Genomic DNA, 26851 nt, shown 5'->3' with positions numbered 1-26851 from the left:
AACACAAAATATGTAAAAAAATGTAGTTTCAAGAGGGAGTCCCATGGAATTTTTTTTTTTTAAAAGTCAGCAGCTACAAATACTGCAGCTGCTGACTTTTAAAATGACACTCACCTGTCCCAGGGTCCAGTGATGTCGGCACCCGAGGCCGAACCATCCCTTGGTCCTCGCATGCTGCCGTCGCTATCTTCGGTATGGGAATGAGGAAGTGAAGCATTGCAGCTTCACTTCCCGATTCCCTACTGCGCATGCGCGAGTCGCGCAGCGCAATGAGAATGGTCCGCACTGTCTCTGGGACCGTGTGTCCCCCAGCAGACAGCATGGCGGGACAGGAAGAGGTACCTGTCTTAGACAGGTATCTGCACCCCCCTCCCCCTGAAAGGTGCCAAATATGACAACGGAGGGGGGGAGGGTTCCAAAAAGCGGCGGAGGTTCAATTTTTGTGTGAACCTCCGCTTTAACCCTAATTTTTTTGTTAAACTAATTTCAGTTCTTCTTTTTGTTTTTTAAGCCTTCTTTTTTTTAACTGTTTTACCTAAGCAAATATCATTCTTTAAAAAAAAAAAAAAAATTCTCTCCAGGAGGGTTCCGAGGCCTGGGAAGGGGGGGGGGGGGCTGCTGCCCCTTAGCTCTTGAACTGTGTAGCTGTTCTTTAGGTTACAGCAGTGGCAGAGCTGAGATCCTGGAATGATCTCCTGAGGAGCTGGTTGTAGCACTGGTCTGGGGAATTATTGTCTCCCTCACTGACCATGTCTAGAGGTAGCTGGAAGGTGCACTCACAGGGTCTCAGAATATTGGCCTTTCCCTGTCCTTTGCTGATCAGGGAGTGGGAGCCTAGAAATTAGTGTCCTCTTACTGCGCATAGTTTTGGAATATCCCACATCCTAACCCCTCTCCTGTTGTGCTGCATATATGCATATCTCCCTTTGTGCTGGAAGCACGGCGTATAGCGCACTCGGTGACTGGGCTCTCAGAGAGTCCCAGGTCTCGTACGAACGATCGGGACCCGGGACTGTTGGTTCCAGGTCATCTGATCGCTGTGATAGACTCTGATTGGCTATCACAGTGATCAGTCACTGTGAGTCTACCTAGTGCTTATTTCCTCTTCTGAAGGAAGAGGAAGATGCATTGCATTTTCTTCTCTTTGCAGGAGAGGAAAATGTAAACAAATCAGTGTGTATATAAAAATGAACAAAATATTAAATTAAAAATAAAGAATAAAAAATAAAGAAAAAAACAACAAGACCAAAAGTTGCCAGTATTGGGGTCAAGGTTGGGGCCAAAGGTCTAGATCAGCATAATTTGGGTAGAATTCTTCTTCTTCTTTTTTTTTTTTTTTTTTATTAGTATCAGTTAGTGTCAGTGTGTGTTTAGACATGATAAATATTCAGGCTGGCCATTTGAATCTTCCTCTGTATGCTCTGAAAAACATCTTCCAGGGCAGGGGGAATATCAGTCAGACTCCCAGCTTGAAACCCTCAACAGATCAGCACAAACAATCACTACTCCCTAGACTACAAAACCCAGCCGGCTGATCGGAAAAAACGCAGATCTCGGGAGGGACCGCTGTACTAACTATGCAATGTTCCCCCCTGGCCAGAACACACTGGTCAGCACTCTCTTATTGGCTCTGACCGGGTGGCAATCTGCAGACCTTTTTCGGTCATGCCCCTTCTGTCGAACCGGCTGCCAGTACACACGGGCTTAATGTCAGTTAGTTTCTATTGAACCGGCTAATGCCGCCCGATATTCGGCCCGTGTGTACAGCCCTATGCTAGAAGGATGCTACACACTGTTGGAAATTCGTTCTTTTGAGGAAAAATTTTCCATCCTGCTCCTTTGAATTTTCTTTTCACTACGGTCAAAAACTAATGTTGATTTGGCCTCATTAATTAGAAAATTCAGCAAACCTCTTTTTGCCTACAAAATAAAGGGAAAGCTGCCCAATGTGACACGGGTGGTAAAAGGAAAACCAGACGTATTTTTATCAATCCCGACTACAAGCAAAAATAAGGCTAAAAATTGTTTGGCTCTAGAGCTATTTTTCAAAACATTTGGAAAAATAGACCATCAATGGGTGAAAAACAGGCAGAAGGCAGCTGTGCCAGATGCACATTAGAGAAAGATTAGAGCATGTGTTCCCTAATATACGAGACAATGGCATCATAAAACAAAGTCTTTTGAAGTTTGTGGGTAATTATTAAAGTTAAAACATTTAGAGATTAATTTAGTTCAGTTGACATTTGCACTTGAAATACCCCTCACTGATCATGTTGACAATAGCTGATTGAAAGCACTATTTATTTTGGATATTAATTGCTTATTTCCCAGGTTGATGGATGCTTATTGCTGAGTAATTAATAATATAGGTTACATTCCAGACACAACAAGGATCCATACAGTGTAACCTATTGATCGCTGCACTTTCAATAGCTATGCAAGGCTAGATTCTTCTCCCATTGTCTTAACGTGAACCTGTCATTAAAGAAATATGGAGTCTGCCACTGCCAACCTTCTAAAAATGTTAGATATTCTGGCTAGTCTTCTTATGGTCAGCCTCGTACTTTAGTCACTGACCAAAATTTTGTCATGGTACAGACATCAGGTGACCTTGTTTACCCCTTTAGCTCTTTCTCCTTGTGACATGCACTTTCTACCGCTCCTTTTGACAGCTCTCCTTCACCCCTCTCCCCCCAGTATGTGTGTGTGTGTATATATGTATATATATATAATATATATACAGTATATTAATCTATATCACCCTCACTTATGTCCTCTCCTTATTACTGCACCCACCAACTCCTGCTAATTCGGAAACTTGGCTCCACGAATCCGACAGTGCGTCTTCTGCTACCCTATCGCATGGTGGTCTTTTCTGGACTCACTCCCCCAGATCCAATGGAAGTAAGGGGGGAGGTGTCAGAATCCTTCTAGCCCCACATAGCACCTTTCAGGTACTTCAGCCACCTCCCTCTCTGTCACTCTCCTCTTTCGAAGCACACTACATTCGTCTTTTCACTCCAATTTCTCTAAGGATAGCCGTGATATACAGGCCCCCTGGACCAGTATCAGCATTCCTTGATGACTTCTCTGCCTGGCTACCCTACTTTCTTTCTTCTGAAATACCCACAATCATTCTCGGGGACTTCAACATCCCTATTAATACTAACACTCCTGCCCCTTCCAAACTTCTCAGCCTAACCTCCTCCTTTGACCTGAAGCAGTGGATACTATCCATTCCCTCTCTCTGATCACCACCTTATTAGTTTCACTCTCTCCCTCTCCTTCACCTTTTCTCCCTCCAACCACCTTAGTTACCCGCAGAAACCTACGTCATCTCAACCCTTCTCTTCTCTACTCTGCTATTGACATCCTCTACGACAAAATCTCACCCCTATCCTGCACCAACGTAGCACTTCTGTCTACAACGCTTCACTTCTTGACTCACTGGCCCCCCTTAATACACACAGAATCAAGCCCCGAACCCTTCAACCTTGGCAAACAGATGTTACTAGAAATCTGAAAAAACATAGTCGTGCTCATGAGCGCCTGTGGCATAAGATCAAGTCTCAGAGAGATTTCAACCAATATAAATCTGCCCTCCAAAAATACAATTCCAGCCTCCTCTCTGTCAAGCAGACATATTTTATCACTCATTAGCAACTTATCATCCCACCCCCATCAACTCTTCTCTGCCTTCAACTCTCTACTTCGCTCTCCACCTGCCAACGCACTCACTGCCCAGGAGATTGCCAATCACTTCAAACAGAAGATTAATACAATTTGCGCAGAGATTTCTACTGTTCTGATACCCTCCATACTTTACACTTCATGCCCACTGGCACAATCATTACTTCCCTCCTTCAACCCCACAACTATAGACAAAGTTGCTAAACTACTTGGTAATGTACACCTTACCACCTGCCCTCTGGATCCTGTTCTCTCACAAATGCTACGTTCACCCTCTGGCTCTATGCTACACTCTCTAACCCACATCTTCAATCTCTCCCTCTATTCTGGCATCTTCCCCAACTCTCTAAAACATTCACTTGTCAGACCCATACTTAAAAAGCCCTCACTGGACCCATCCAATCCTAACAAACTACGCCCCATCTCCTTGCTCCCCTTCTTATCCAAACTCCTCAAACGTCTGGTCTACAACCGTCTGAGCATCCACCTCGCTGATAATAGCCTTCTTAATCCCCTTCAGTCTGGATTTCGTCCTCAACACTCCACAGAAACTGCTCTCCTAAAACTAACAAACAATCTACTAATGGCCAAAACCAATTGACATTCTGTACTCCTGGACCTCTCTGCTGTCTTTGATATGATTGACCACCCCCTCCTCCTCAAAAAACTCCACACCTTTGGTCCCCGTGACTGTACTCTTCGCTGGTTCTCTTCCTACTTATCCAACCACACCTTTAGCATTTTTTACAACTCTACTTCCTCCTCTCCTCTTCCTTTCTCTGTTTGGGTCCCCCAAGGTTCTGTTCTTGGACCGCTCCTATTTTCAATCTACACCTCCTCCCTGGGTCAACTGATAGCCTCCCATGGCTTCCAATACCATCTCAATGCTGACGACACCCAAATCTATTTCTCAACCCTTCAGCTCACTCCTTCTGTCTCCTCACATATCACTAATTTACTATCAGATATATCAGTCTGGATGTCACACCACTTCTTCAAACTCAATCTATTCAAAACCAAGCTTATCATTTTTCCTCCCCCATATGCCCCTTCCCCTGATCTCACTGTCAAAATCTATGGCACAACCATAAGCCCATCCCCACATGCTAAGGTTCTAGGTGTAGTCCTGGACTCTGAACTCTCCTTCAAGCAACACATCCAATCACTGTCCAAATCCTGCCGCCTCAACCTCCGCAACATCTCCAAAATACGCCTCTTTCTAACCAATGACACAACAAAGCTCTTAATTCACTCGCTGGTCATCTCTCGCCTCGACTACTGCAACTCCCTTCTCATTGGCTTACCTCTACATAGTCTATCACCTCTTCAATCCATCATGAATGCTGCTGACAGACTCATCCACCTTACCAATCGCTCTGTGTCTGCTACTCCTCTCTGTCAATCCCTCCATTGGCTTCCGCTCGGCCAAAGAATTAAATTCAAAATACTAGCAACTACGTACAAAGCCATCCACAATTTCGCCCCCAGCTACATCACTAGCTTAGTCTCTAAATACCAACCTACTTGTTCTCTTTGTTCCTCTCAAGACCTCCTGCTCTCTAGCTCCCTCGTCACCTCCTCCCATGCTTGCCTCCAGGACTTTTCCAAAGCCTCTCTAATCCTATGGAATGCCCTACCCCAATCTGTCCGCCTATGTCCTACTTTATTAGCTTTTAGACGATCCCTGAAAACCCTTCTCTTCAGAGAAGCCTACCTTACCCACACCTAACTGTATTTTCATTTTCTCCATCGGCTCATCCCCCACAGTTATTAGCTTTTGTTTCAACTTGACCCTCCCTTCTAGGTTGTAAGCTCTAACGAGCAGGGCCCTCTAGTCCCTCCTGTATTGATTTGTATTGTAAGTGTACTGTCTGCCCTCATGTTGTAAAGCGCTGCACAAACTGTTGGCGCTATATAAATTATGTATAATAATAATAATGTTACAACCAAAAATGTAAATGTATTTTATTGGGATTTTATGTGATAGACCAACACAAAGTGGCACATAATTGTGAAGTGGATGGAAAATGATAATTATTTCTACATAATGTTGAAAACCAATTTGTGTAAAGTGTGGTGTGCATTTGTATTTAGCCCTCCTAAGTCAATACTTTGTAGAACCGCCTTTCGCTGCAATTGTAGCTGCAAGTCTGTTTGGGGATGTTTCTACCAGCTTTGCATATCTAGAGTGACATTTTTGCCAATTCTTCATTGCCAAATAGCTCAAGCTCTGTCGGATTGGATCAAGATTAATTTTGGTTTCCTCTGATCAGAGCACCTTCTTTGTGTTTTGCTGTGTCCCCCACATGGCGCCTCGCAAACTGCAAATGGAACTTGTTATGGGTTTCTTTCAACGATGGCTTTCTTCTTGCCACTCTTCCATAAAGGCCAGATTTGTGGAGTGCATGACTAATGCAGCTCCTCCAGAGTTACCATGGGCCTCTTGGTTGCTTCACTGATGAATGCTCTCCTTGCCCGGCCTGTCGGTTTAGGTGGAGGGCCAGGTAGGTTTGCAGTTGTGCTGTAGTCTTTCCATTTTCAGATGATGGATTGAACAGTGCTTCAAGAGATGGTCAAAGCTTGGAATATTTTTTATAACCCAACCCTGATTTAAACGTCTCCACAACGTTATCCCTGACCCGTCTGGGGAATTTCTTGGCCTTCATGATGCTGTTTGTTCACTAATGTTCTCTAACCTCAGAGGGCTTCACAGCTGTATTTATACTAAGATTAAATTACACACAGGTGGACTCTATTGACTAATTGGGTGACTTCTTAAGCCAATTGGTTCCACTAGATTTTAGATAGGGGTATCAGAGTATAGGGGGCTAAATACAAATGCACGTCGCACTCAATTTTTTTTTTTTTTGTGTTGGTCTATCACATAAAAGCCCCCCAAAAAAATACATTCATGTTTTTGGTTGTAACATGACAAAATGTGGAAAATGTCAAGGGGGGTGAATACTTTTTCAAGGCACTGTAGATATATAAATTTTCTCTATTGTCAGGTAAGTACTTACCAAGGCTGAGAACGGTTCACTCTTACGACTAGGTGCACCCCGCCCCCTCGAGGTGATACAGGGAGTGCGTGGCACGAAGAGGCACAGGCTACCAGCAGGTAGGATAGGACTTCCTTTAGGAGATGGCTGTTGAGCTGAACCTGGTTTAACAGGAATTCCGTAACAGACTGAGGATCAAACACAGGAGGTACAAGGAAAGTGCAAGGCACAGGCAGAGGGTCAAACACTGGAGACGGCAAGTCCGTTAAGCAGGCCGAAGGTCAGGTCCAGGAGGATATCAGAGTAGTCAGGTACAATCCGGGTCACAACGCTCAATCAGATGCCGGAAACGGGAAGCAGATACAAACGGGAAGCTAAGGACAGACCAACAACCCGTCTGAGCTACTTTAAACCCCGCCAGAGCATCACGTTGGGCGTGCGCTGTTGCACAGGCACGCGCTGTTCTGCTGTACATGCATGCAGGGACACGGTTGATGTGGCTGGAAAGAACACTTCTCTGAGAGTGCCCCTCCCCCCCCCCGAGGGGCAGACTCCGGACGCCCAAACTGGACATCAATTCTAGATGTTCCCTATGAAAGGCTTGGATCAGGCGTGGGGCAAGCAAATTCCTAGAGGGCTCCCAGGAGTTATCCTCAGCAGGATATCCCTTCCATTGAATTTGATATTGGAGTTGTCTACCTCTCTTCCTGCAACTCAGAATAGATTCCACCTCAAATTTATTTTCCCTGTTTTCCCCGTCCACTTTAACTAGCGGGAGAGGAAGTTCTTCTCTTCCAGAGAAAGGGCCGGATACAACAGTCTTCAGTAGAGATGCAAGAAATACTGGGTGTATTTTGTAAGCGTTGGGTAATGCTAGCTCAAATGCCACAGGGTTGATCATCCTCTTAATTTTAGGCCCAATGAACCTTAGTCCAAGTTTCCGTGACTGAAGAGGTAATCTAAGATTAACGGTTGACAGCCAGACTTCCTCGCCAACTTTGAAGACTGGGTTCTCCTTCCTCCCTTTGTCATAATGTCTCTTTTAATTGTCCTGGGCTTTCTGTATGGTATCCTGAATTTTCTGAAAGTTGAATAGAGGCTATCCGGTCTTGTACAGCAGGGACAGACATCTCGGGGATGATGTTAGGGAGAAAAGAAGAATGGAACCCAACGTTTGACCAGAAGGGTGTTTGATTGGTGGCTGAGTGGATGGAGTTATTGTATGCAAATTCAGCATACGGCAGGAGAGTAGACCAATCATCTTGAGAACCAGAACAAAAACAGTGGTACTGTTCCAGAGTTTGATTTGTTCTCTCCGTCTGGCCATTGCTCTGGGGATGGTATGCAGAGGAGAGACACATCTTTATTTCCAGGGTTTTACAGAGTTCTCTCCAAAACTTGGAGGTAAATTGGACACCTCTATCCGAGACGATGCTCTTAGGTACGCCATGAAGTCTTATTTCCTTAAAGAAGATATTGGCCCTGTCTGAAGCAGGGGGAGTGCCCACCATGGGCAGAAAATGTGCCATTTTAGAGAGGCGGTCGACAACAACCAAGATGGTGGTAAAGCCCCCCGAGGCAGGTAGGTCCACAAAGTCCATGGAAACTTCTGCCCATGGCCATTCTGGAATGGATAAGGATTTGAGTAATTCCCAGGATTTGGTGTTTAGACCCTTATTGCACTGGCAGAGCAAGCAAGAAGAGACATTGTCCTTACAATCCTGTCTCCAGCCCGGCCACCAGAAAATAATGAGAAATCAGTACAGCAATATTTTGGGTTCCAACGTGGCCTGCCAGTTTTTGGTCATGAAAAGTTTTAAGAGCTAGAGGCCTTGCTTCCCGTGGGACAAAGATATTTTCCCGGGCCCAGAGCAGGTCATCGTGTTTTTTCAAAGAATGTGCTTCCGGATCGGTGCAGTGACTGGACGTTGATTTGATGAAAGTTAGTGGAGATGATAAATCCCAGAAACTGCACAATAGTCTTTTCAAAACCGCACTTCTCACCTTTGAGGTACAATTTATGACTTCTGAGTATTGCAAGAAATTTTTTAACATGAACTTGATGTATTTCGATGGTGGCGTCTAGGTAAACAACTAGGAAGTCGTTGAAATATTCTCGAAAAATTTAATTTACCAGATGTTGAAAAGTGGCCAGGGCATTGCAGAGCCTGAATGGCATTACCAGGTACTCGTAATGTCCAAACCTGGACCTGAAGGAGGTCTTCCATTCAGCCCCAGTCTGAATTCTGATGAGGTTGTAGGCGCCTCGGAGATCCAGCTTGGAGAAGATCCGGGCAAATCGGAACCGTTCAAATAGCTCCGGGATAAGTGGTAACGGATATTGGTTTTTGATAGTTATTTTATTTAGCTGCCTGCACGTCCCTAGGGACCCGTCCTTTTTTTGTAGAAAAAAAAAAACATACCGGCTCCAGCGGGTGAGGAGGAAGGGTGGATGAAGCCCTTCTCTAGATTTACATCAATGTAGTTCTTGAGGGTTTTTAGCTCAGGTTCCAATATCGGGAAGATGCGGCCAAAAGGGACTTCAGAGCCAGGCAGAAGGTCAATAGAGGCAGTCATAAGGCTGGTCAGGTGGTAAACGAACAGCCCTTTGTTTGTCAAACGCATCTCCGAACTTGAGGTACACTGGGGGAACATGTTGGCGGTTGTCAGGCACAGGTGTGACAGCTGAGCAAGTGATTGGAGCCAGGACGAGGCAGTGCTGGGAGCAGTATTGGGAAGAGAAAGAAACTTCTTTAATGTTCCAATTTATTTGGGGTTCATGTGCCTGCAGCCAATGCAGTCCAAAGATAATAGAAAAAATAGGTGAATCAATGAGATCGAACTGCAGGAACTCTCCTGATGGTCTGAGTCCATGGTAGTGTGGATGGGTCTGGTTTCCTGAGTGATGCGTCCAGAACAAGGAAAAGCCCCATCTGCCAAAAGTACTCGGAGACTTTGTGCTTTGGTTTGAAGACAGATATGCAGTCTTTGAGCCAGAGAGACCTCTAAAAAACGGCTACAAGCTCCAGAATCAATTATAGCTTGCAGCCGAGTTTCCCTTTTCCGCTAGCCGTAGGCAAATAAAGAGAGTAACATAAATTTTAGGAACACCAGTGGCTTGCTAGTTCATAACAAATTGCTGATAACACTTACTAGGTCTCACTGGGCAGTTGCGAAAGAAATGACCAGTACCCCCACAGTATAGGCACAGATTGGCTTGACGCCTACGTTGCCTTTCCTCGGGGGTAAGAGGAGCACGGACCAGTCCAAGTTGCATAAGCTCGACTTCAGGAGACGAAGTGACGGCAGGAGCCGGGAAGGGCGGATGGATGGGAGTTGGCTTGGGGAGCATCCAGCTAGGTCGAAGAAGCACTCAGAACGCTGCTCGCGCATGCACCTGTCCAATTTGGTGGCTGACTAAATCAACTCCTCTAGAGAGGCAGGGGTTCCTACTCTGGCTATTTCGTCCTTAAGGAGCTCGGACAACCCCTGACGGTATTGGTATTTCAAGGCAGGCTCGTTCCAGCCAGTATCAGCTGCCCATTTATGGAATTCCACTGTATAGTCCTCAATTGGTCTCAGTCCTTGAGACAGATTATGCAAAATTGTTTCAGCCATGGCGGTGCGCTGTGGGTCATCATACCAAATAAGTTTATCTTGGTCTCGTCATCAGACCACAGGACATGGTTCCAGTAATCCAGGTCCTTAGTCTGCTTGTCTTCAGCAAACTGTTTGCGGGCTTTCTTGTGCATCATATTTACCTTCCTTCTGGGAAGACAGCCATGCAGACCAATTTGATGCAGTGTGCGGTGTATGGTCTGAGCACTGACAGGCTGACCCCCCACCCCTTCAACCTCTGCAGCAATGCTGGCAGCACTCATATATTTCCCAAGACAACCTCTGGATATGACACTAGCACGTGCACTCAAATTCTTTGATCGACCATGGCAAAACCTGTTGTGATTGGAACCTGTCCTGTTAATCCACCACGCTGCAGCTCAGTTTCAGGGTCTTGGCAATCTTCTTATAGCCTAAGCCATCTTTATGTAGAGCAACAATTCTTTTTTTCAGATCCTCAGAGTTCTTTGCTGTGATCTGCCATGTTGAAATTCCAGTGACCAGTATGAGAGAGTGAGAGCGATAACACCAGATTTAACACACCTGCTCCCCATTCACACCTGAGACCTTGTAACACTGAGTCACGTGACACCGGGGAGGGAAAATGGCTAATTGGGCCCAATTTGGACATTTTCACTTGGGGGGTACTCACTTTTGTTTCCAGCCATTTAGACATTAATGACTGTGTGGGTTATTTTGAGGGGACAGCAAATTTACAGTGTTGCACAAGCTACACACTCACTACTTTACATTGTAACAAAGTGTCATTTTTAGGAGCAGCGGTCTGAAGCTTTTGGCACATGACACAGTCACATGGCACCGGAGAGGGGAAAAGGCTAATTGGGCCCAATTTGTATATTTTCACTTAGGGGTGTACTCACTTTTGTTGCCAGCGGTTTAGTCATTAAAGAGGAAGTAAACCCTGACGAGTTTACTTCCTCTTTCATTCCCTGCAAAGGCAAAGCATAATGGACTACTATGCATAGTAGCCCATTATGTGTCACTTACCTGACACAGGAGCCAGTGAAGTCGCCGCTGTCCCCTGTAGTCCGCCGCATCCATCTTGTTGGTGGGGTCTCGCAGCTCCGTCGCTGTCATTCGGCGAAGCCGCGATGACGTCACTCCCGCGCATGCGCACGGGAGCCGACACGCGCGGCATCTCCGTCTCCGAGAATGCCGCGCTCAGTGCGCCGTAGACAGCGGTGCATATAGGTTTAGGAGATATTGCTTGGACCTACAGCTAAGCCTTAATCTAGGCTTACCTGTAGGTCAAAGTGGTTTGTAAGGGTTTACAACCACTTTAATGTGTGTTGAGTTATTTTGAGGGGACAGCAAATGTATACTGTTATACAAGCTGTACACTCACTACTTTAATTGTAGCAAAGTGTTATTTCTTCAGTGTTGTCACATGAAAAGATAGTAAAAGTAAAATTTACAAAAATGTGAGGGGTGTGCTCACTTTTGTAGCAAAGTGTAATAATTGTCTGCCTTTTTTGTTTATAGTGAAAAAATAAAAACCACAGAGATGATCAAATACCACAAAAAGAAAGCTCTATTTATGGGAAAAAGATACATCAATTTTATTTGGGTACAGCGTTGCACATGACCATACCATTTTCAGTTAAACTAACGCAGTGCCCTATTGAAAAAAATGGCCTGGTCGTGAACGGGGTAAACCTGGTTAGATTAAAATAAAAATACATAGGAGAATGTATACAGTGACTTTGACATAAAAAAAATATCTAATTATAGAAAGCAAGTTTGTCCTTTTTAAGAAGAATTCGCAACAGGAAATGGAGCATGAATTTATTTTCCCTCCAATATCTGAATGTTTCTGCTGTATGTTCTAAAGCTGTCCCACCTGGTTTGATTTTTATCTTATGTTTTGTATTTTTTTTTTTTTTTTTTTAACCTTTTCCAGAAAGAAAAAAAATGAACCAGAAAAGCCATCTAACCAGAACATCCGCATTATTACCCCGGAATTTCAGTATGCGATGAATTACCAGAAGCTCGGCAAGTGTATCATTATAAACAACAAGAACTTCGATGCCAGGACAGGTGATGATGATTCCTTTGGAAACTTTTACTGTGAATTTTGCTTTTGTGTTGTATTTGTGTCTGTTATATAACAACGTTTTAATCTTACACTGTAATATAAGCCTTAAAGCGGAACTTTACTTATAACAAATAATAAAAAATAACATTCTACAGTAATAATTGTGCAATCAAAATTGGTGTGTGCTGTGAATTGCCTACAGCATTGTTCCTGTTTCTTCTTGCTGGAGGCTGCCATATTGTTGAAGCCCAGAGCCCTGAGCAGCAGTTAAAGCGGAGTTCCACCCATTTAAAAGTCAGCAGCTACAAAAAGTGTAGCTGCTGACTTTTAAGAAACGGACATTCACCTGTCTCACGATCCAGTGACGTGTCCCAGAAGATTGCAGGGAGAGGTTAACTTCTGGGGGGAGAGGTTAACTTCTGCTCAGCGCCACGGCACCAGGAGAGGAAGTGGGAGCTGGGTACCAGGTACCCGCTCCCCCTCCAAAAAAATTACTTGCCAAATGTGGCATGTCAGTGGGTCACCAGTACTTAAAGTTGAAGTTCCATTTTTGGGTGGAACTCCACTTTAACCACTTGCCAACCATGCTATAGCCGAAAGTCATGTTCTGAAAGATTGTCTATTGATGTCCTCCCAGAACCCCAGCGTGCATTGGGCACAGCTGATCACAGATGGAGGTAAAGGGCCAATCAGAGCATCGCTTTGCCATGTGATCAGCTGTGTCAATCAATGTAAACAAATGGCGGTTATCAGCAGTTATTTTCCTCAGTGCTGTCACTGTGTGAGGAAAGTAAAGCCAATAACCGGTAATCCTGTGACAGCACACATTTACCCTGATAATTATGGCACTGATGATCAGTGCAGCCCCATCAGTGCCAATCCATGCCACCTTATCAGTGCCCTTTAGTCCCCATAAGTGCAGCCTCATCAGTGCTGCCTTATCAGTCCTCATAAGTGCAGCCTCCTCAATGCCCATCATTGCTAATCAATGCAGCCTTATTAATGCCCTTCAGTGCCCATCAGTGAACAGGAAAAATTACTTATTTGCTATTTTTTTTTTTTTTTCGTTTTTTTTTTTGTATTTTTTAGCAAAAAATAAAAATTCCAGCGGTGATTAAATATCACCAAAAGAAATCTATCTGTCTAAAACAAATGATACAATTGTAAAATTAGAACAGTTTTGCATGACTGCGCAATTATCATTTAGTACGATAGCGCTGAAAGCTGAAATTTGGCCTGGGCAGGAAGGCGGTAAAAGTGCCCTGTAGGTACATTTTAAAGAAGAACTAAACCCTCCCATCCTTTTCAGCCAAGGAAGATGCTTCTGTTTGATTTGCAACTGCCATGGTTCTACACATGTGATCAATTATGCACCAGATGTTTGAGGATTTGACAGGTGGTTGAGAATACAAGCAAATGTAACCGCATTACTGGCATGTTGAGAATGTAACTATTTTCTGAAACCGTTAAATCAATGCGTTTTACTTAGCGCCGCATTAATCTTTAGACTGTCTGTAACTTGACCTTTACAAATTCGGCACAGTGCCCAAAAAAAGTACTTCTGGATTTTAAACAGTATAGGCATTTCTTTTTAACACTTTACATAGCTATACCTGTAAAAGGGGCCATTCTGAAGTGATCTAGCAATTCTACTTATGACTAAGGATGAGCCGAACACCCCCCGGTTCGGTTCGCACCAGAACCTGCGAACCGACCTAAACTTTGTGTAAACCTTAGAGCCCTATTAAAGTCTATGGGACTCGAACGTTCAAAATCAAAAGTGCTAATTTTAAAGGCTAATATGCAAGTTATTGTCCTAAAAAGTGTTTGGGGACCTGGGTCCTGCCCCAGGGGACATGGATCAATGCAAAAAAAAGTTTTAAAAATCTGCATTTTTTTGGGAGCAGTGATTTTTATAATGCTTAAAGTGAAACAATAAAAGTGTAATATTCCTTTAAATTTCGTATGGGGGGGGGGGGGGGGGGGGTCTATAGTATGCCTGTAAAGTGGCGCATGTTTCTCATTTTCAGAACAGTCCAAGAGCAAAATGACATCAAAGGGGGCGGGGCAATCCATTTACGTAACCAGCGGTCCCACCCCCCTATGACTACAGGGAGGCCATAGGGAACTCCCTGTGCATCAGAGGGGGGCGGGGTCACACCTGGGGGATGTCTATAGTATGCCTGTAAAGGGGCGCATGTTTCTCGTGCTTAGAACTGTCCCTGTACAAAGTGTAATTTCTGCATCAAAAAAAGTAATTTAAAAGCACTCGCAGCTATAATGAATTGTCGGCTCCCTGTAATACAGAGAACAGTCATTAATAAAAAATAAAAAATAAAAGTGTGGGGTTCCCCCCCAAATTCAGTTACCAGGCCCTTCAGGTCTGGTGTGGTATTAAGGGGAACTCCACGCCAAATAAAAAAAAAATCTTGTGGGGTTCCCCCCAAATATCCATACCAGACCCTTTATCCGAGCACGCAACCTTGAAGGCCGCAGGAAAAGACCATACCACACCACATGCCCTCAACACGGTGGGGGTGCTTTGGGGCAGGGAGGGGGGCTCTGGGAGCAAGGGCCTTCTTCCCACAACACTGGTCATTAGTTGTGGCGGTCTGGTCTGCGGATGAGGGGCTTATCAGAATCTGGAAGCTCCCACCATGTGAATGATTATGAGGTACATAGTACCCCTACCCAGTCATCAAAAAAGTGTAAAGTGAGTAAAGACACAACACAATTATTAAAGGGGGCTTCCAGATTCCGATAAGCCCCCTGCCTGCAGTCCTCCACAAACACCAGCCAGGGTTGTGGGGAAGAGGCCCTTAACATGGAGACCAGGTGCTTTTGGGGGGGGGAAGCCCCCATGCCCCAAAGCACCCCCCCCCATGTTGCGGGTATGTGGCCTGGTATGGTTCAGGAGAGGTGGGCATCTCGCTCACCCCCCCCCCCCCTGTTCCTGACCTGCCGAGATATGGGTCTGGTATACATTTGGGGGGTACCCCAGTCATGTTTTTTAATATTTTGTGGCAGGATTCCCCTTCCATACAAAATCCATACAAACCCAAAGGGCCTGGTATGCATTGGGGGGGGGGGGGATGTTTTTCATATTTTTTGCAAATGCACCTTTTTGGAGTGGCCCATTTAGAGCCCAGACCTTAAAGGGATTGTAAAGTGAATTATTTAAAAAAATAAATAAAAACAGCATGGAGTTCCTCTTAAAGTACAAAACGCCTGGTACATACTATTAGATTTCCCACGGGGCTGAAGGGAAAAAAAGGGAAAAAAAAATAGGTCGGAGCCGCCGTACTAACAATATGATGTAGCCAACGAGGAAATGTTCCAATGGTGTCACTAGATCTGGGGGCCTCGAAGGCATTCTCTTAATTTCCAGGGGTTTCCTCTCACTTCCTGTTTGGCTATGGAACAGGAAGTGAAGTTAAATCTCCGCAATGGGACACAGATGGCGGCGAAAAAAAATCTGATGGGTTATCGCCCTTCCTTGCTCTATTCAAAATGAAAAAAATAAACGTTTGCCTATTGTTCTACTTTAAGGTTCACACCAAGCCCTTATGTATGTGTGGGTGGCCAAGAAGCAGAGGAAGAGAACATGTGGCTTTCCTTTCCTGAACCATAACAGGCCATTTGCCTTTGAACATTGGGGAGTACCATGCAGGGAGGAGGGGGGTGGCCAAGCCTTCCCCTCCCTCCCTTTCCTTTTCAAAGCAGCTTGTCCCCATGTCGTCCCCATATCAAAATATCTATTGTAGATCCAGCATCAATCACAATGGCCGCCACCCAAATATCTTCCCTCACTGCACTACAGCCAGAAGATGACAGATCCCTGGGCGGCTCCTGTTTGTAAACAAACTGTGTCCTCGGGTAACAGAAATGTGATCTTATTGGCTATATATGCTTATGACCATATTTGGTCAATGACATCACCTAGGATCCCTGGCCAGTTTGTTTACAAACACAAGCCTGCCAGCAATCTGTCATTAAAGGGATTGTAAAGTGAATTTTTTTTTTTAAATAACAAACATGTTATACTTACCTCCACTGTGCAGCTCGTTTTGCACAGAGTGGCCCTGAAACTGCTCTTCTGGGGTCCCTCGGCGGCTGTCTCTGCTTCCTCCCGCAAGTGCTTCTCACGTTTATGCAAGCTCCCTCGCATGGTGAGAAGCATCTGCGGGCGCGCTCCCGTGATACAGCCGGCGGCTATAGCCGCTCGCTGTATCACACGGCCCCACCCCCCAGCGCTCTGCGTCAGTGGATGTGATTGACAGCAGCGCGACCCAATGGCTGCGCTGCTTTCCATCCATCCACTCCAGCCAATCAGCGGCCAGGCTGAACGGTGGAAAGGACGTTGGGGAATGAGCGTGGGACTTTCGAGGGGTGAGGTAAGTAAAACTGGGAGGCTGGGGGTGCAGGCACTGTCAGATGTTTTTACCTTTACAACCCCTTTAATCCCATAGAGATGCTGTGAAATGACCCCGAGAGCCGTCCACACGAGACATCTTACAAATGTGCTTGAGCTGAAGCAGTTTTGTAAAGAGGAATGCTCAAAAATTACCCCTGAATGTTGTGCAGTTCTGATTCAAAGCTGAAGAGGTTCAACCAGCTATTAACTCCAAGGATTCACTTACGTTTTCCTCCATCACTGAATGTTTAATGGGTGTGATGGGTGTGTTTCATAAAGGCGCAAGAAATTATAATTGATTGGGTATTCAGTTTAAGCACATTGTGTCTGTTGTGACTGAGGAACAGATTACATTTTATGGCAAATCAATTCCAAGGGGTTCACTTACTTTTTTTTCTTGCCGCTTTATATGGGCACCCACTTTGTGGACCCCCGCCACATGATTGAGTTCTTGTATTTCCAGCAGGATATTCTACTGTTAATACTACATGATACATTTTAAACAATTGTGCTCTTCCATCTTTGTGTTGACTCCTTTTTGTTCCTCCATGACTGTCCCCCTGTATTTTTTATTTATTTATTTATTTATTTTATTATTTTTTTTAAAAGCCTATGGCGTGCAAAACACACCCAAAAACTTCCACCCGGTGCCAAAAAAAGTGGACACACATCAAGAGTGACACACAAAAACATGCAATGGGTGTCTCCTGTCCTCCACAAGGAAGGACCTTACCCTGATCCCCCGGGGCGTTAGGCTCCAGACGGGGACTGAGGTACCAAAACATGGCCCATCCAGCCGAAGCCAGACGACCGCCTTTCTCCGGAAGGTCTGCCGAAACAGACCCACCCAGGTACTAGGGTAGGGGCTCCCCTGAAGGGAGACCACCCAAAGAGAGGGTGAACCAAGCCAGAAGGCCTATGTCCACCCTTCCACAAAACGTTCAGGGTTGGACCGAGGACCGACACCCTACTAGCCAAACGTGCAGGCGACAAACATAAAACGTGACACACAACACACAAATAAAATAACTAAAAAGTGGGGAAAGGGATAGTGAAGAGGAGAGTGAAAAGGTGGTCATTGTGCAATACAATGGCCAGGCCGTCCGGCCAGGAATCAAAAATTCTTCTGGTCCTAGTCAAAAGGCCCTAGAGGCAGGTGTGAAAAGTGTGTATACAGTGAAGTGTCCGTGGTGCCAGACTTCAGAGTGATAAATCACAGGGAATGTAAGGCACCCCTGAACTGCCACATCACCATAGGCTTTTCAAAGAAGCATGCCCGACCCCCCAGCCCAGACCACAGCAGCCCCCATCCCAGCCAGAAAGGCATGGAGATCCAGGAGATTAGTGAGACCCTTTGCCATCAGGCCTCACCCTCACTCCCAACACTCCTACCTAATTACATTCGGGAAGTACAGGCCGTCCCCCTGTTGGAAACAGGGGAACAAACGTTCCCTCCCGAAAAACTGACTAGAGCTAAAGCTGCCCCAATCCAGGCCAGAAGGCCAGGGTCCCCTCCCCTGGCGCCGACCAGTGGTTCTCCATCCCCATCAGAAGGCTTCCCTTTCGGCTATGAACCACTCCGGGTCACCTTTACACCAGCAGGTTTTGCATAGCAACTGGCGCCCCTGCTCCACCTCGCCGTAGAACAGGGACGGAAGCAAGAGCCACCTCCTGGTAACTGATAAGAACAGATACTACACTTGATCTTAGCCAAAAGGACTGTCCCCCTGTATATAAAGCCAAAGCCATGGTTTGACCAGTTTAGTGTGGAGGAACTGTAATGGCCTGCACAAAGCCCTAACCTCAACCTTACTGAACACCTATTGAGATTAATTTTAAATGCCAATTGTGAGCTAGATTTTACCATTCAAACTCAGAACTTGACCTCACAAATGGGCACAAATTCCAACAGACACCCTCCTAAAGTTTGTGAAAAGCCATGGAAAAAGAATGGAGGATGGTATACACATAGTATCTGTATTACATAGTTACATAGTAGGTGAGGTTGAAAAAAGACACAAGTCCAAGTCCAAACTATGTGTGTGATTATATGTCAGTATTACATTGTATATCCCTGTATGTTGCGATCGCTCAGTATGTTGCAGTCGTATTAATGGTTCTGGAATGGGATGTCCAAAAAACTCATATAGATGACATGGTCAGTTGTCTACAACCTTTTGGCCATATAGTGTATGGATTCTCTTCTCATAGTTTTAAAGGTCATTACAATGACTTGGTCTTGGTAACCATCTGATTTAATTTTACTTCTCTCACATTTTTACCTTTTTTCTATTATGTTTTTTTCTTCCTAAAGAATATTGCAGTGGTGCATATCATTTTTCAGTGGCATGTAGGAAACGCAAACATGGAAGCTTTCATTTTTAAAGAGACTGTAATAGTGATCTCTTGCAGTCTTCTGTATCCCCAGTCTATGGAGTCTATGGCTGTCTTCTGAAGCATGTCCCCAGTCTCCAACAACTCCTTTAGCATGTTCATATTCTCTGACCATCTAATTTTGCATATTTGCAGTCTGACAGTTTTCTGCAGGATTACATTCACTAAATATGACGTGCAGCAAATGAAGCCCCCTATATCAAGAAAATAGACCATTTTGTATCTACTGCCTTAGATACACACAGTGGGTAAAATAAGTAAAATAAGTTTTGTACACGTCCACCATTTCTTTTTTAGGTAAATATATTTCTAAAGGTGCTATTGACATGAAATTTTCACCATGTTGGACTCAGTAACAACCCATGCAATCCATACATACAGACACCAAAACAAATAAGTTCAGAAATTAAGTTATGTGTAAAAAAAAAAAAAGGAATATTACAGGTAAAAATTATTGAACATGCTAACTGAAAATTTTTAAATATTTTATATCATCTGGTGACCCCCACCCCCTTGTGACATCACCGCCCAGGGCATGATGGGGAGGTGACATCACAAGGGGGTGGGGTCTCCAGATTACAGTGGTCACACCCCATGGCTAATTAGGTAAAGTCGCACACCTGACTTAACACAACAATGGGAGCTAGCGTCGGGAGAAGACGTCAGAGAAAGAACAACAAGAGGCAGCAGAAGAACCAGAGGAAGAAGACAGTGGAGAGAGAAGACCTCAGCAGAGGAGGGATAAGAACCAGAGAGGGGAGACAAACTGGAGAGAGAAGAAGACCTCACCAGAGGAGGGAAAAGAATCGGCGAGGGAAGAAGTCATTAATGGAGAGGGGAAAAGACCAGAGGGTGAAGACACATTGGAGCTGGTTTAATAAAGTACTTTGTCAAAAACCTATGTACTGTTGTTGTGGTTTTTTTTTTTTTGGTTACTTATTCACATAGGGTGGGGGCTCATCCTTAAAGGGGGCTTCCAGATTCCGATAAATTATGGGGAAGACGCCCTTGACACTATCAACAAGGGGACAAGGTGCTTTAGGGTGGGGGGCACAGCGCCCCCCTGCCCCAAAGCACCCATCCCTCATGTTGAGGGTGTGTTGTTTGACATGGTCCAGGAAGGGGTGGGGGCGCTTCTGGACTGCATGCTCAGATAAGGGTCTGGTATGGATTTTGGGGGACCCCATACTATTTTTTTCATGGTTTGGGGGGTTCCCCTCAAAATCCATACTAGACCAAAGGGTCTGATATGGTTTTGGGGGGGAACCGCACTCCAGTTTATTTTTGTTTTTTTTTTGCGAGGGTTCCCCTTCATGATTCTCAGTGTACAAGCCACACTGCAAGTCAGATCATCCTGTTCTGACTTGTGGTGCAACTTCTATTCAAACCAATAGGCTCTCATAGGGAACCATTGATTTTAACATGTCAAAAAAAAAACCTCTTCACTAGGCTTAACATGGCGGTATGCAGCGTTAAGCCGCATTTAGCAGCGTCAGATGTTTTTACAGCTGTAACGCCGGTCCTCAGAACGTGCTGGCCCTGGTTTTTTTTTGCAGCTTGAAAACGCCTATGCCACTTACAGCTCCTAAATGCCTGTGTGTGCATGAGGCCATAGAATAACATGGAGAGGCGTTTTTAAGCCTTTGTTGGTAATGACGGCTTCTAGATGCCTCCTGTATGGAGAAACTAGTCTCATGCATTGCTCAGGTGTGATTTTGGCCCATTCTTTCACACAAACAGTCGTCAAATCCTGAAGGTTCCGTGGGCCTCCTCTATGAACTCTAATCTTTAGTTATTTCCATAGATTTTCTGTTGGATTCAAGTCAGGTGATTGGCTGGGCCATTCTAGCAGCTTTATTTCTTTCTTTGAAACCAAGAGTTTCCTTGGCTTTGTGTCTGGGATCATTGTCTTGCTGAAATGTACACCCTTGTTTTATCTTCATTATCCTGGTAGATGGCAGGAGATTTTTTATCAAGAATGTCTTGGTACATTATTTCATTCATCCTTCCTTCAATAACATTAAGTTTGATAGTACCATATGCTGAAAAGCATCAGCATACCATGATGTTCCCACCTCCAAACTCCACTGTTGGTATTGGGGTGTTTTTGGGGTGATACGCAGTGCCATTTGAACTCCATACATTGTATTATGGCATCCAAAGAGTTACATTTGGTCAGTTTCATAGGCTTGGCTAAATGTTGTGCAGGAAATTTAAATTTGCTTCAACATGCTTTTCCTTCAGCAATGGAGTCTTGCGTGGTAAGCATGCATGCAGGCCATGGTGGTCAAGTGCATTACTTTTATTATTATTTTCTTTGAAACAATTGTACCTGCTAATTCCAGGTCTCTCCACAAGTGGCTCTTGGACAACTCTTCTGATAATTCTTTTCATGCCTCTGTCAGAAATTTTCCGAGGCGCACCTGACCTTGTAGTTTTATGGTAAAATTATGTTCATTCCACTTCCAGTTGGTCCCAACAGTGCTCACTGGAACATTCAGAAGTTTAGAAATCCTCCTGTAACCAATGCCATCAGTATATTTTGCAACACTAAGGTAGTGAAGGTCTTGAGAGAGCTCTTTGCTTTTATCCATCATGAGATGTTTCTTGTTTGACACCTTTTGGTAATGAGACCCCTTTTTATAGGCCATCAGTTGAGGCTGAACCAGTTGATATTAATTTGCATTGACAAGATGAAGGATTGCTTTGTAATTACTGATACATTTCAGCTGGTGTCTTGGCTTTTCATGCCTTTTTGCACCACCATTTCTTAATGTGTTCAATACCTTTTCCCTGTGTCATTCCATTTTATTACACGTAACTTCATTTCAGAACTCATTTGTTTGGGTTTCCTTGTATGTATGGATTGCATGGGTTGTTACCGATATGTGGTGAAAATTTCATGCCAATAGCACCTTTTAGAAATCTATTTACCTAGAAAAATGGTGATGTGTTCAATACTTATTTTACCCACTATATATAATTATCACCCTCTAGAGTGCTAGAGCAAAGTAGTTCTTTTTGAGAGTAGGTAAATTTGGCAGCCAAGCCAGGGTGTGTGTTTTTTTTTTTTTTTTTTTTTGGTGATCTGGGTTGGGAGGGACCTAGAGAAGTGCTGGGTGACTCACAGGTGGTGTCACTAGGACCTCCCACTTCTTTCCAGAATCTTCTGTTACTTTCTGGAAAGGGAGGTGGAGAGGGGAGCCACCTGGGGTGTTTTCAGGAGCCCTGACCAATCCCCAGTCTGAATTGGCAGGGGGTAGGCCTCCTTAAATACCCAGCTGGGGAGGAGTTGTATCAGGTGGAATATGGAGATAGAATGTTAGGCTGTCGGGGCCTTTGAGGGAGTTCCCCAATCTGGGGGAGGGGGTGACCTTGGGCCTGGGATTGGGTGTGCACGGGACCCTCTTACAACCCACAGAGGTGTCCTGGACAGGAGGCACAGGAGGAGAAAGAGGAGAGAACACTGATGGGCAGGTTTCCAGGTGTTTCACAGAGGCAGCCAAGAGGGCTGGTGAGTGTTCACACCATCAGGAGGACTGGGAGGCATGCCTGAGAGAACTGAGTTGCAGCAGTCTGGGATGGGTGCAGAGCCAGTCTGGAGGATGGTGGTGGCAGAGGCAGCGTAGCGAGGGGATCGCAGCCAGGAGGGCTGGTAGTGCCTGAAGAGGTGGTGTTGGGAGCAGTAGCCACGGGGACAGCTAGCATTGGGACTTTCTATAATTTGCTACACCATAGGGGCCCACAGTCCCTGCCTGGAAAGGGCACCTGCTTTAGGCCTGGCTGAGCCAGTGTCAGACCTACCAAATCCGTGCTAGCTACTCTGGAGAGTGCAAGCAAGGAAGCGATGTGCTGGAGGAGTGTGGATTGATAAACAGCAAGTAAGGAAGTGCAGGAGGAGATATACATTTATTAACACTGTATATATAGTTACATGTAATGTATCTTCCACATGTTACATCCAGGCCTAGCTCGGCATCTGCTTTATTGTTCTCATTGCTCCATCAGGGATGTGTATTCGGAATGGGACAGATAAGGACGCCGAGGATCTGTTCAAATGTTTCCGAACTTTGGGATTTGACGTGAAGGTTTATAATGATCGGACGTGTGAGGAGATGGAACTGTTGCTGCAGAGTGGTGAGTACAGAATGCTTGCGTATAATATAGAGTGTTGGTTTTGTTTTTCATACAGGTGCCCCTATTATGGAGGATTTTTATGCTGAAAAAACTTCACCTATAAGCTGAAATCAGTAATTTTCTGAAATTGGATCTGGGGCTAGTAATGTTTTGATTCAGGATTAGGAGATTTAAGACCTACAGTTCAGCATTAGCTTTGAAGTTGTGTTAGCAGCAGTTTGCACGTTAGTTTGGATTAATTTTCAGTCACTTTTCTTTTCATGGGATAGAACAGGGTCCCGGGAAGAGTCCCAGAACCTATACTGTGTCCTCCTGACCCATCCCCCTGACCCCCCCCCCCCCACCCCTGTACTGTGCCCTTTGTGTTGACTAGTCTATGATCTATGGAATATTTTCTTTTTGTAAAATCGATTTTATTGAAAGTACTAATGAATATGTTTAATTCTATCAACTATTTATACTTATATTCTCAAAGTAGGTGTGTAAATTGTGGAAAGCTGGTAGGGGTCCCGGTGCATTACTTTGCCCAGGGTCCCATGATGCTATTAAGAGGGCCCTGTTGACAGGTGCATCTGATCTGAAGTTGACCACCTGCTGCGGGTGCTTTTGTACTTGTATAGGCCTGAATGGGTCATGGACAGGAGTCCATATTCTCGGATAGAGGGATTCTCCAGATCATGGTTAAAAAGAATATCGAAGGCTGCATGGGGACACAGGTGTCGTGAATGCTCACTGGGGGTCAGGTTGCATACTGGACGTGCTTGAGTCATTAGATGACAGGGACTGGAAGCACATCGAGTCACTGGACACACTGGAGTAATTATATGAGGAATGGACTGGAAGCACGCTAGGAGTCACTATAATAGTGATGGCGAACCTTGGCACCCCTGATGTTTTGGAACTACATTTTCCATGATGCTCCACTACACTGCAGAGTGCATGAGCATCATGGGAAATGTAGTTCCAAAACATCTGGGGGGCCAAGGTTCGCTATCACTGCACTAGACACACTAGGTTACACGCAGGCTGGGACACCTAAAGCCACTGGGGGTACTAGGCGTATTACCGTATATACTCGAGTATAAGCCGAGATTTTCAGCCTCTTTTTTGAGGCTGAAAGTGCCCCCCTCGGCTTATACTCGAGTCATCGCTGTCTGCCTGCTCGATCAGCGTATCGAGCAGACAGACAGCGGCCATTCTAACATTCAAACGCCGCGCCTCCGCCTCCGCCTTCGCCTGTGATAGGCGGAACACTGAATTTCCCAGCAGCCTGTGTTCCGCCTATCACGGGCATCGTCTCATCCTCGTACTACGGACGAGGATGAGACGATGCCCGTGATAGGCGGAACACAGGCTGCTGGGAAATTGAGTGTTCCGCCTATCACGGACATCCGATAGGCGGAACAGCAGTCAGTGGGAAATTGAGTGTTCCGCCTATCACCGACGGAGGCGCGGCTTTTGAATCCTAGAATGGCCGCCGACGAAGAGCTGAAGGACGGAGGCTCGGCTCGGGACGGGACGGGCCGGGCCGGGACGGGCCGGGCCGGGACGGGACGCAGGCTGGACGGGACGCAGGCTGGACGGGACGCAGGCTGGACGGACACAGGCAGGCTGGACACAGGTAGGCTGCACGGACACACACACACACACACACACACACACACACACACACACACACACACACGGATGCATGGACACACACACACACACACACACACACACGGATGCATGGACACACACACACACACACACGGATGCATGGACACACACACAGGGATGGATGGACCCACAGGGATGGACGGACACACAGGGATGGACAGGCATGTCTCACCCTCGGCTTATACACGAGTCAATAATTTTTTCCAGTTTTTTGGGGGTAAATTGGGGGCCTCGGCTTATATTCGGGTCGGCCTATACTCGAGTATATACGGTAGTCATTAGATGGACGTGGACTGGAAGGGCTTGGTGTCACTGGGTGCACTTGAGTCACTAGATGAAACATGGACTGGGAGCTCACTAGTGTAACTAGATGGCACAGGCAGCTGTGTGTTTGCTCTGACAGTTACTGCTGTCACACCATGCTCCAACACACCCACTTTCTGCCCCTGCCAACACAAAAGGCATAACCACCTCTAACTATTAGAAAATGATTGGCCATGCATGCATAGTATCCGAGTGCCTGAATTACAGCTACAGGGTGTATTTTTGAAGCACTGGATTAGAGCCATAAGCTCTAATAGGCTTCAAAAAGGTGTAAAAAGGATTGCACTCTGAGTGTTAGATGTGTTAGAAAAGGGAATGAATATTTGCTTTTCTAAAAGTAAACCGCCTCTCCGCCAATCGGGAAGCGTGAGTCTGTTACCCGTCACCTGATTGGCTGAAAGGACAGGTGCTGCTATTGGAGGGGGGGGGGGAGACGCATGGAGGACACAGCTTGCCACTGTCTGACCTGCTGCAAGGTCCCACAGCTCGTTGCCGTCACCCGCTGCCTGACCCACCACCAAGATAGGATAAGTGCCGGGTAGACGGCGAGCGGGTGGGGTGGCACAGTGAGGCTGCATTTGATGGGCACAGTGAGGCTGCAATTGATGATTTTTTTTTTTCAGACTTTCAATTTGTTTGTGTCCCCCAAAAAATGTTGCAGTGGTGGCTGGTGCTCAATCTACATTGTGCATTTGCAGGGGGAAAGAGGTGAATCCTAACCTTGGGTGCTGGGGGAACCCATGCCAGTACTGACAGTATCTTTAATGTTATTTAGTCACAAATGGAAAGCAAACGTACTATATATAAACTATATGTGCAAATGCTTTAAATTCAGAAATCTCTACTGGAACCCTAAATTCATCCAATTGCAGAACACCAAACTTTTAAAAGTCCCAAGAAAGACTTTCAGGCAAATTTTACAAATAACTTAAAGCGGAGTTCCACCCAAAAGTGGAACTTTCGCTTTAAGCACTCCTCCCCCCCTTACATGCCACATTTGGCATGTCATTTTTTTTTTGGGGGGGGGGGTGACTACTTTAGAGAGGGACTTCCTGTCCCACTTCCTCCTTCCACCCACGAGCCGCCTAGGGGGAGACTCCTCTCCCCTAGGTTGTCCCTCCCTCTCGGCAATCTTTTGGGACATGTGACCGGTCCCAGAAGATTGCCTGTCCCGGCCAGGTGCCCACAGTTCCAATCGATGTGCCAGGGAGAGGAGCGCGGCTCCCTGTGGCCACATCACTGGACTGTGGAACAGCTAAGTGTCTGTTTATTAAAAGTCAGCAGCTAAACTTTTTGTAGCTGCTGACTTTTAATTTTTAAAAAAGTCTGGAACTCCTCTTTAAAGTGGAACTTCACTCTCTCAATCAACATTGACTATTTTGAATCCTTATGCTACTAGCATTAGTAAATAGGTAGGAAAGTATATTATATTTACATGTTTTAAACTGTTTATTTTTTTTATATTTCTTTAGTTGCTTCCTAGTTTCGATGTCTAGGTAAATGATCTACATCACAGGAGTCTTCAGGAGGGGAGGAGGGGTTTCAGCTAAGCACAACCTG

General features: G+C 45.4%; 1 protein-coding gene across 2 annotated transcripts in view; it reads left to right on the top strand.

Annotated features, from left to right (window-relative positions):
• The window catches only part of CASP7 (caspase 7), a 99438-nt gene that overhangs the window by 57768 nt on the left and 14819 nt on the right, over positions 1-26851 (top strand). For both annotated transcript variants that reach the window (XM_077454994.1, XM_077454993.1), the window contains 2 exons: positions 12229-12365; positions 23180-23308. In XM_077454994.1, the coding sequence (XP_077311120.1) occupies positions 12229-12365; positions 23180-23308 (266 nt within the window). The remainder of the gene's footprint in view (positions 1-12228; positions 12366-23179; positions 23309-26851) is intronic.

This window comes from Lithobates pipiens, unplaced genomic scaffold, assembly GCF_037356315.1.
Source record: "Lithobates pipiens isolate NorthernLeopardFrog02 unplaced genomic scaffold, aLitPip1_a1.2 Scaffold_25, whole genome shotgun sequence".
NCBI lineage: Eukaryota > Metazoa > Chordata > Amphibia > Anura > Ranidae > Lithobates > Lithobates pipiens.
This window is presented reverse-complemented; position numbering and strand designations above follow the sequence as displayed.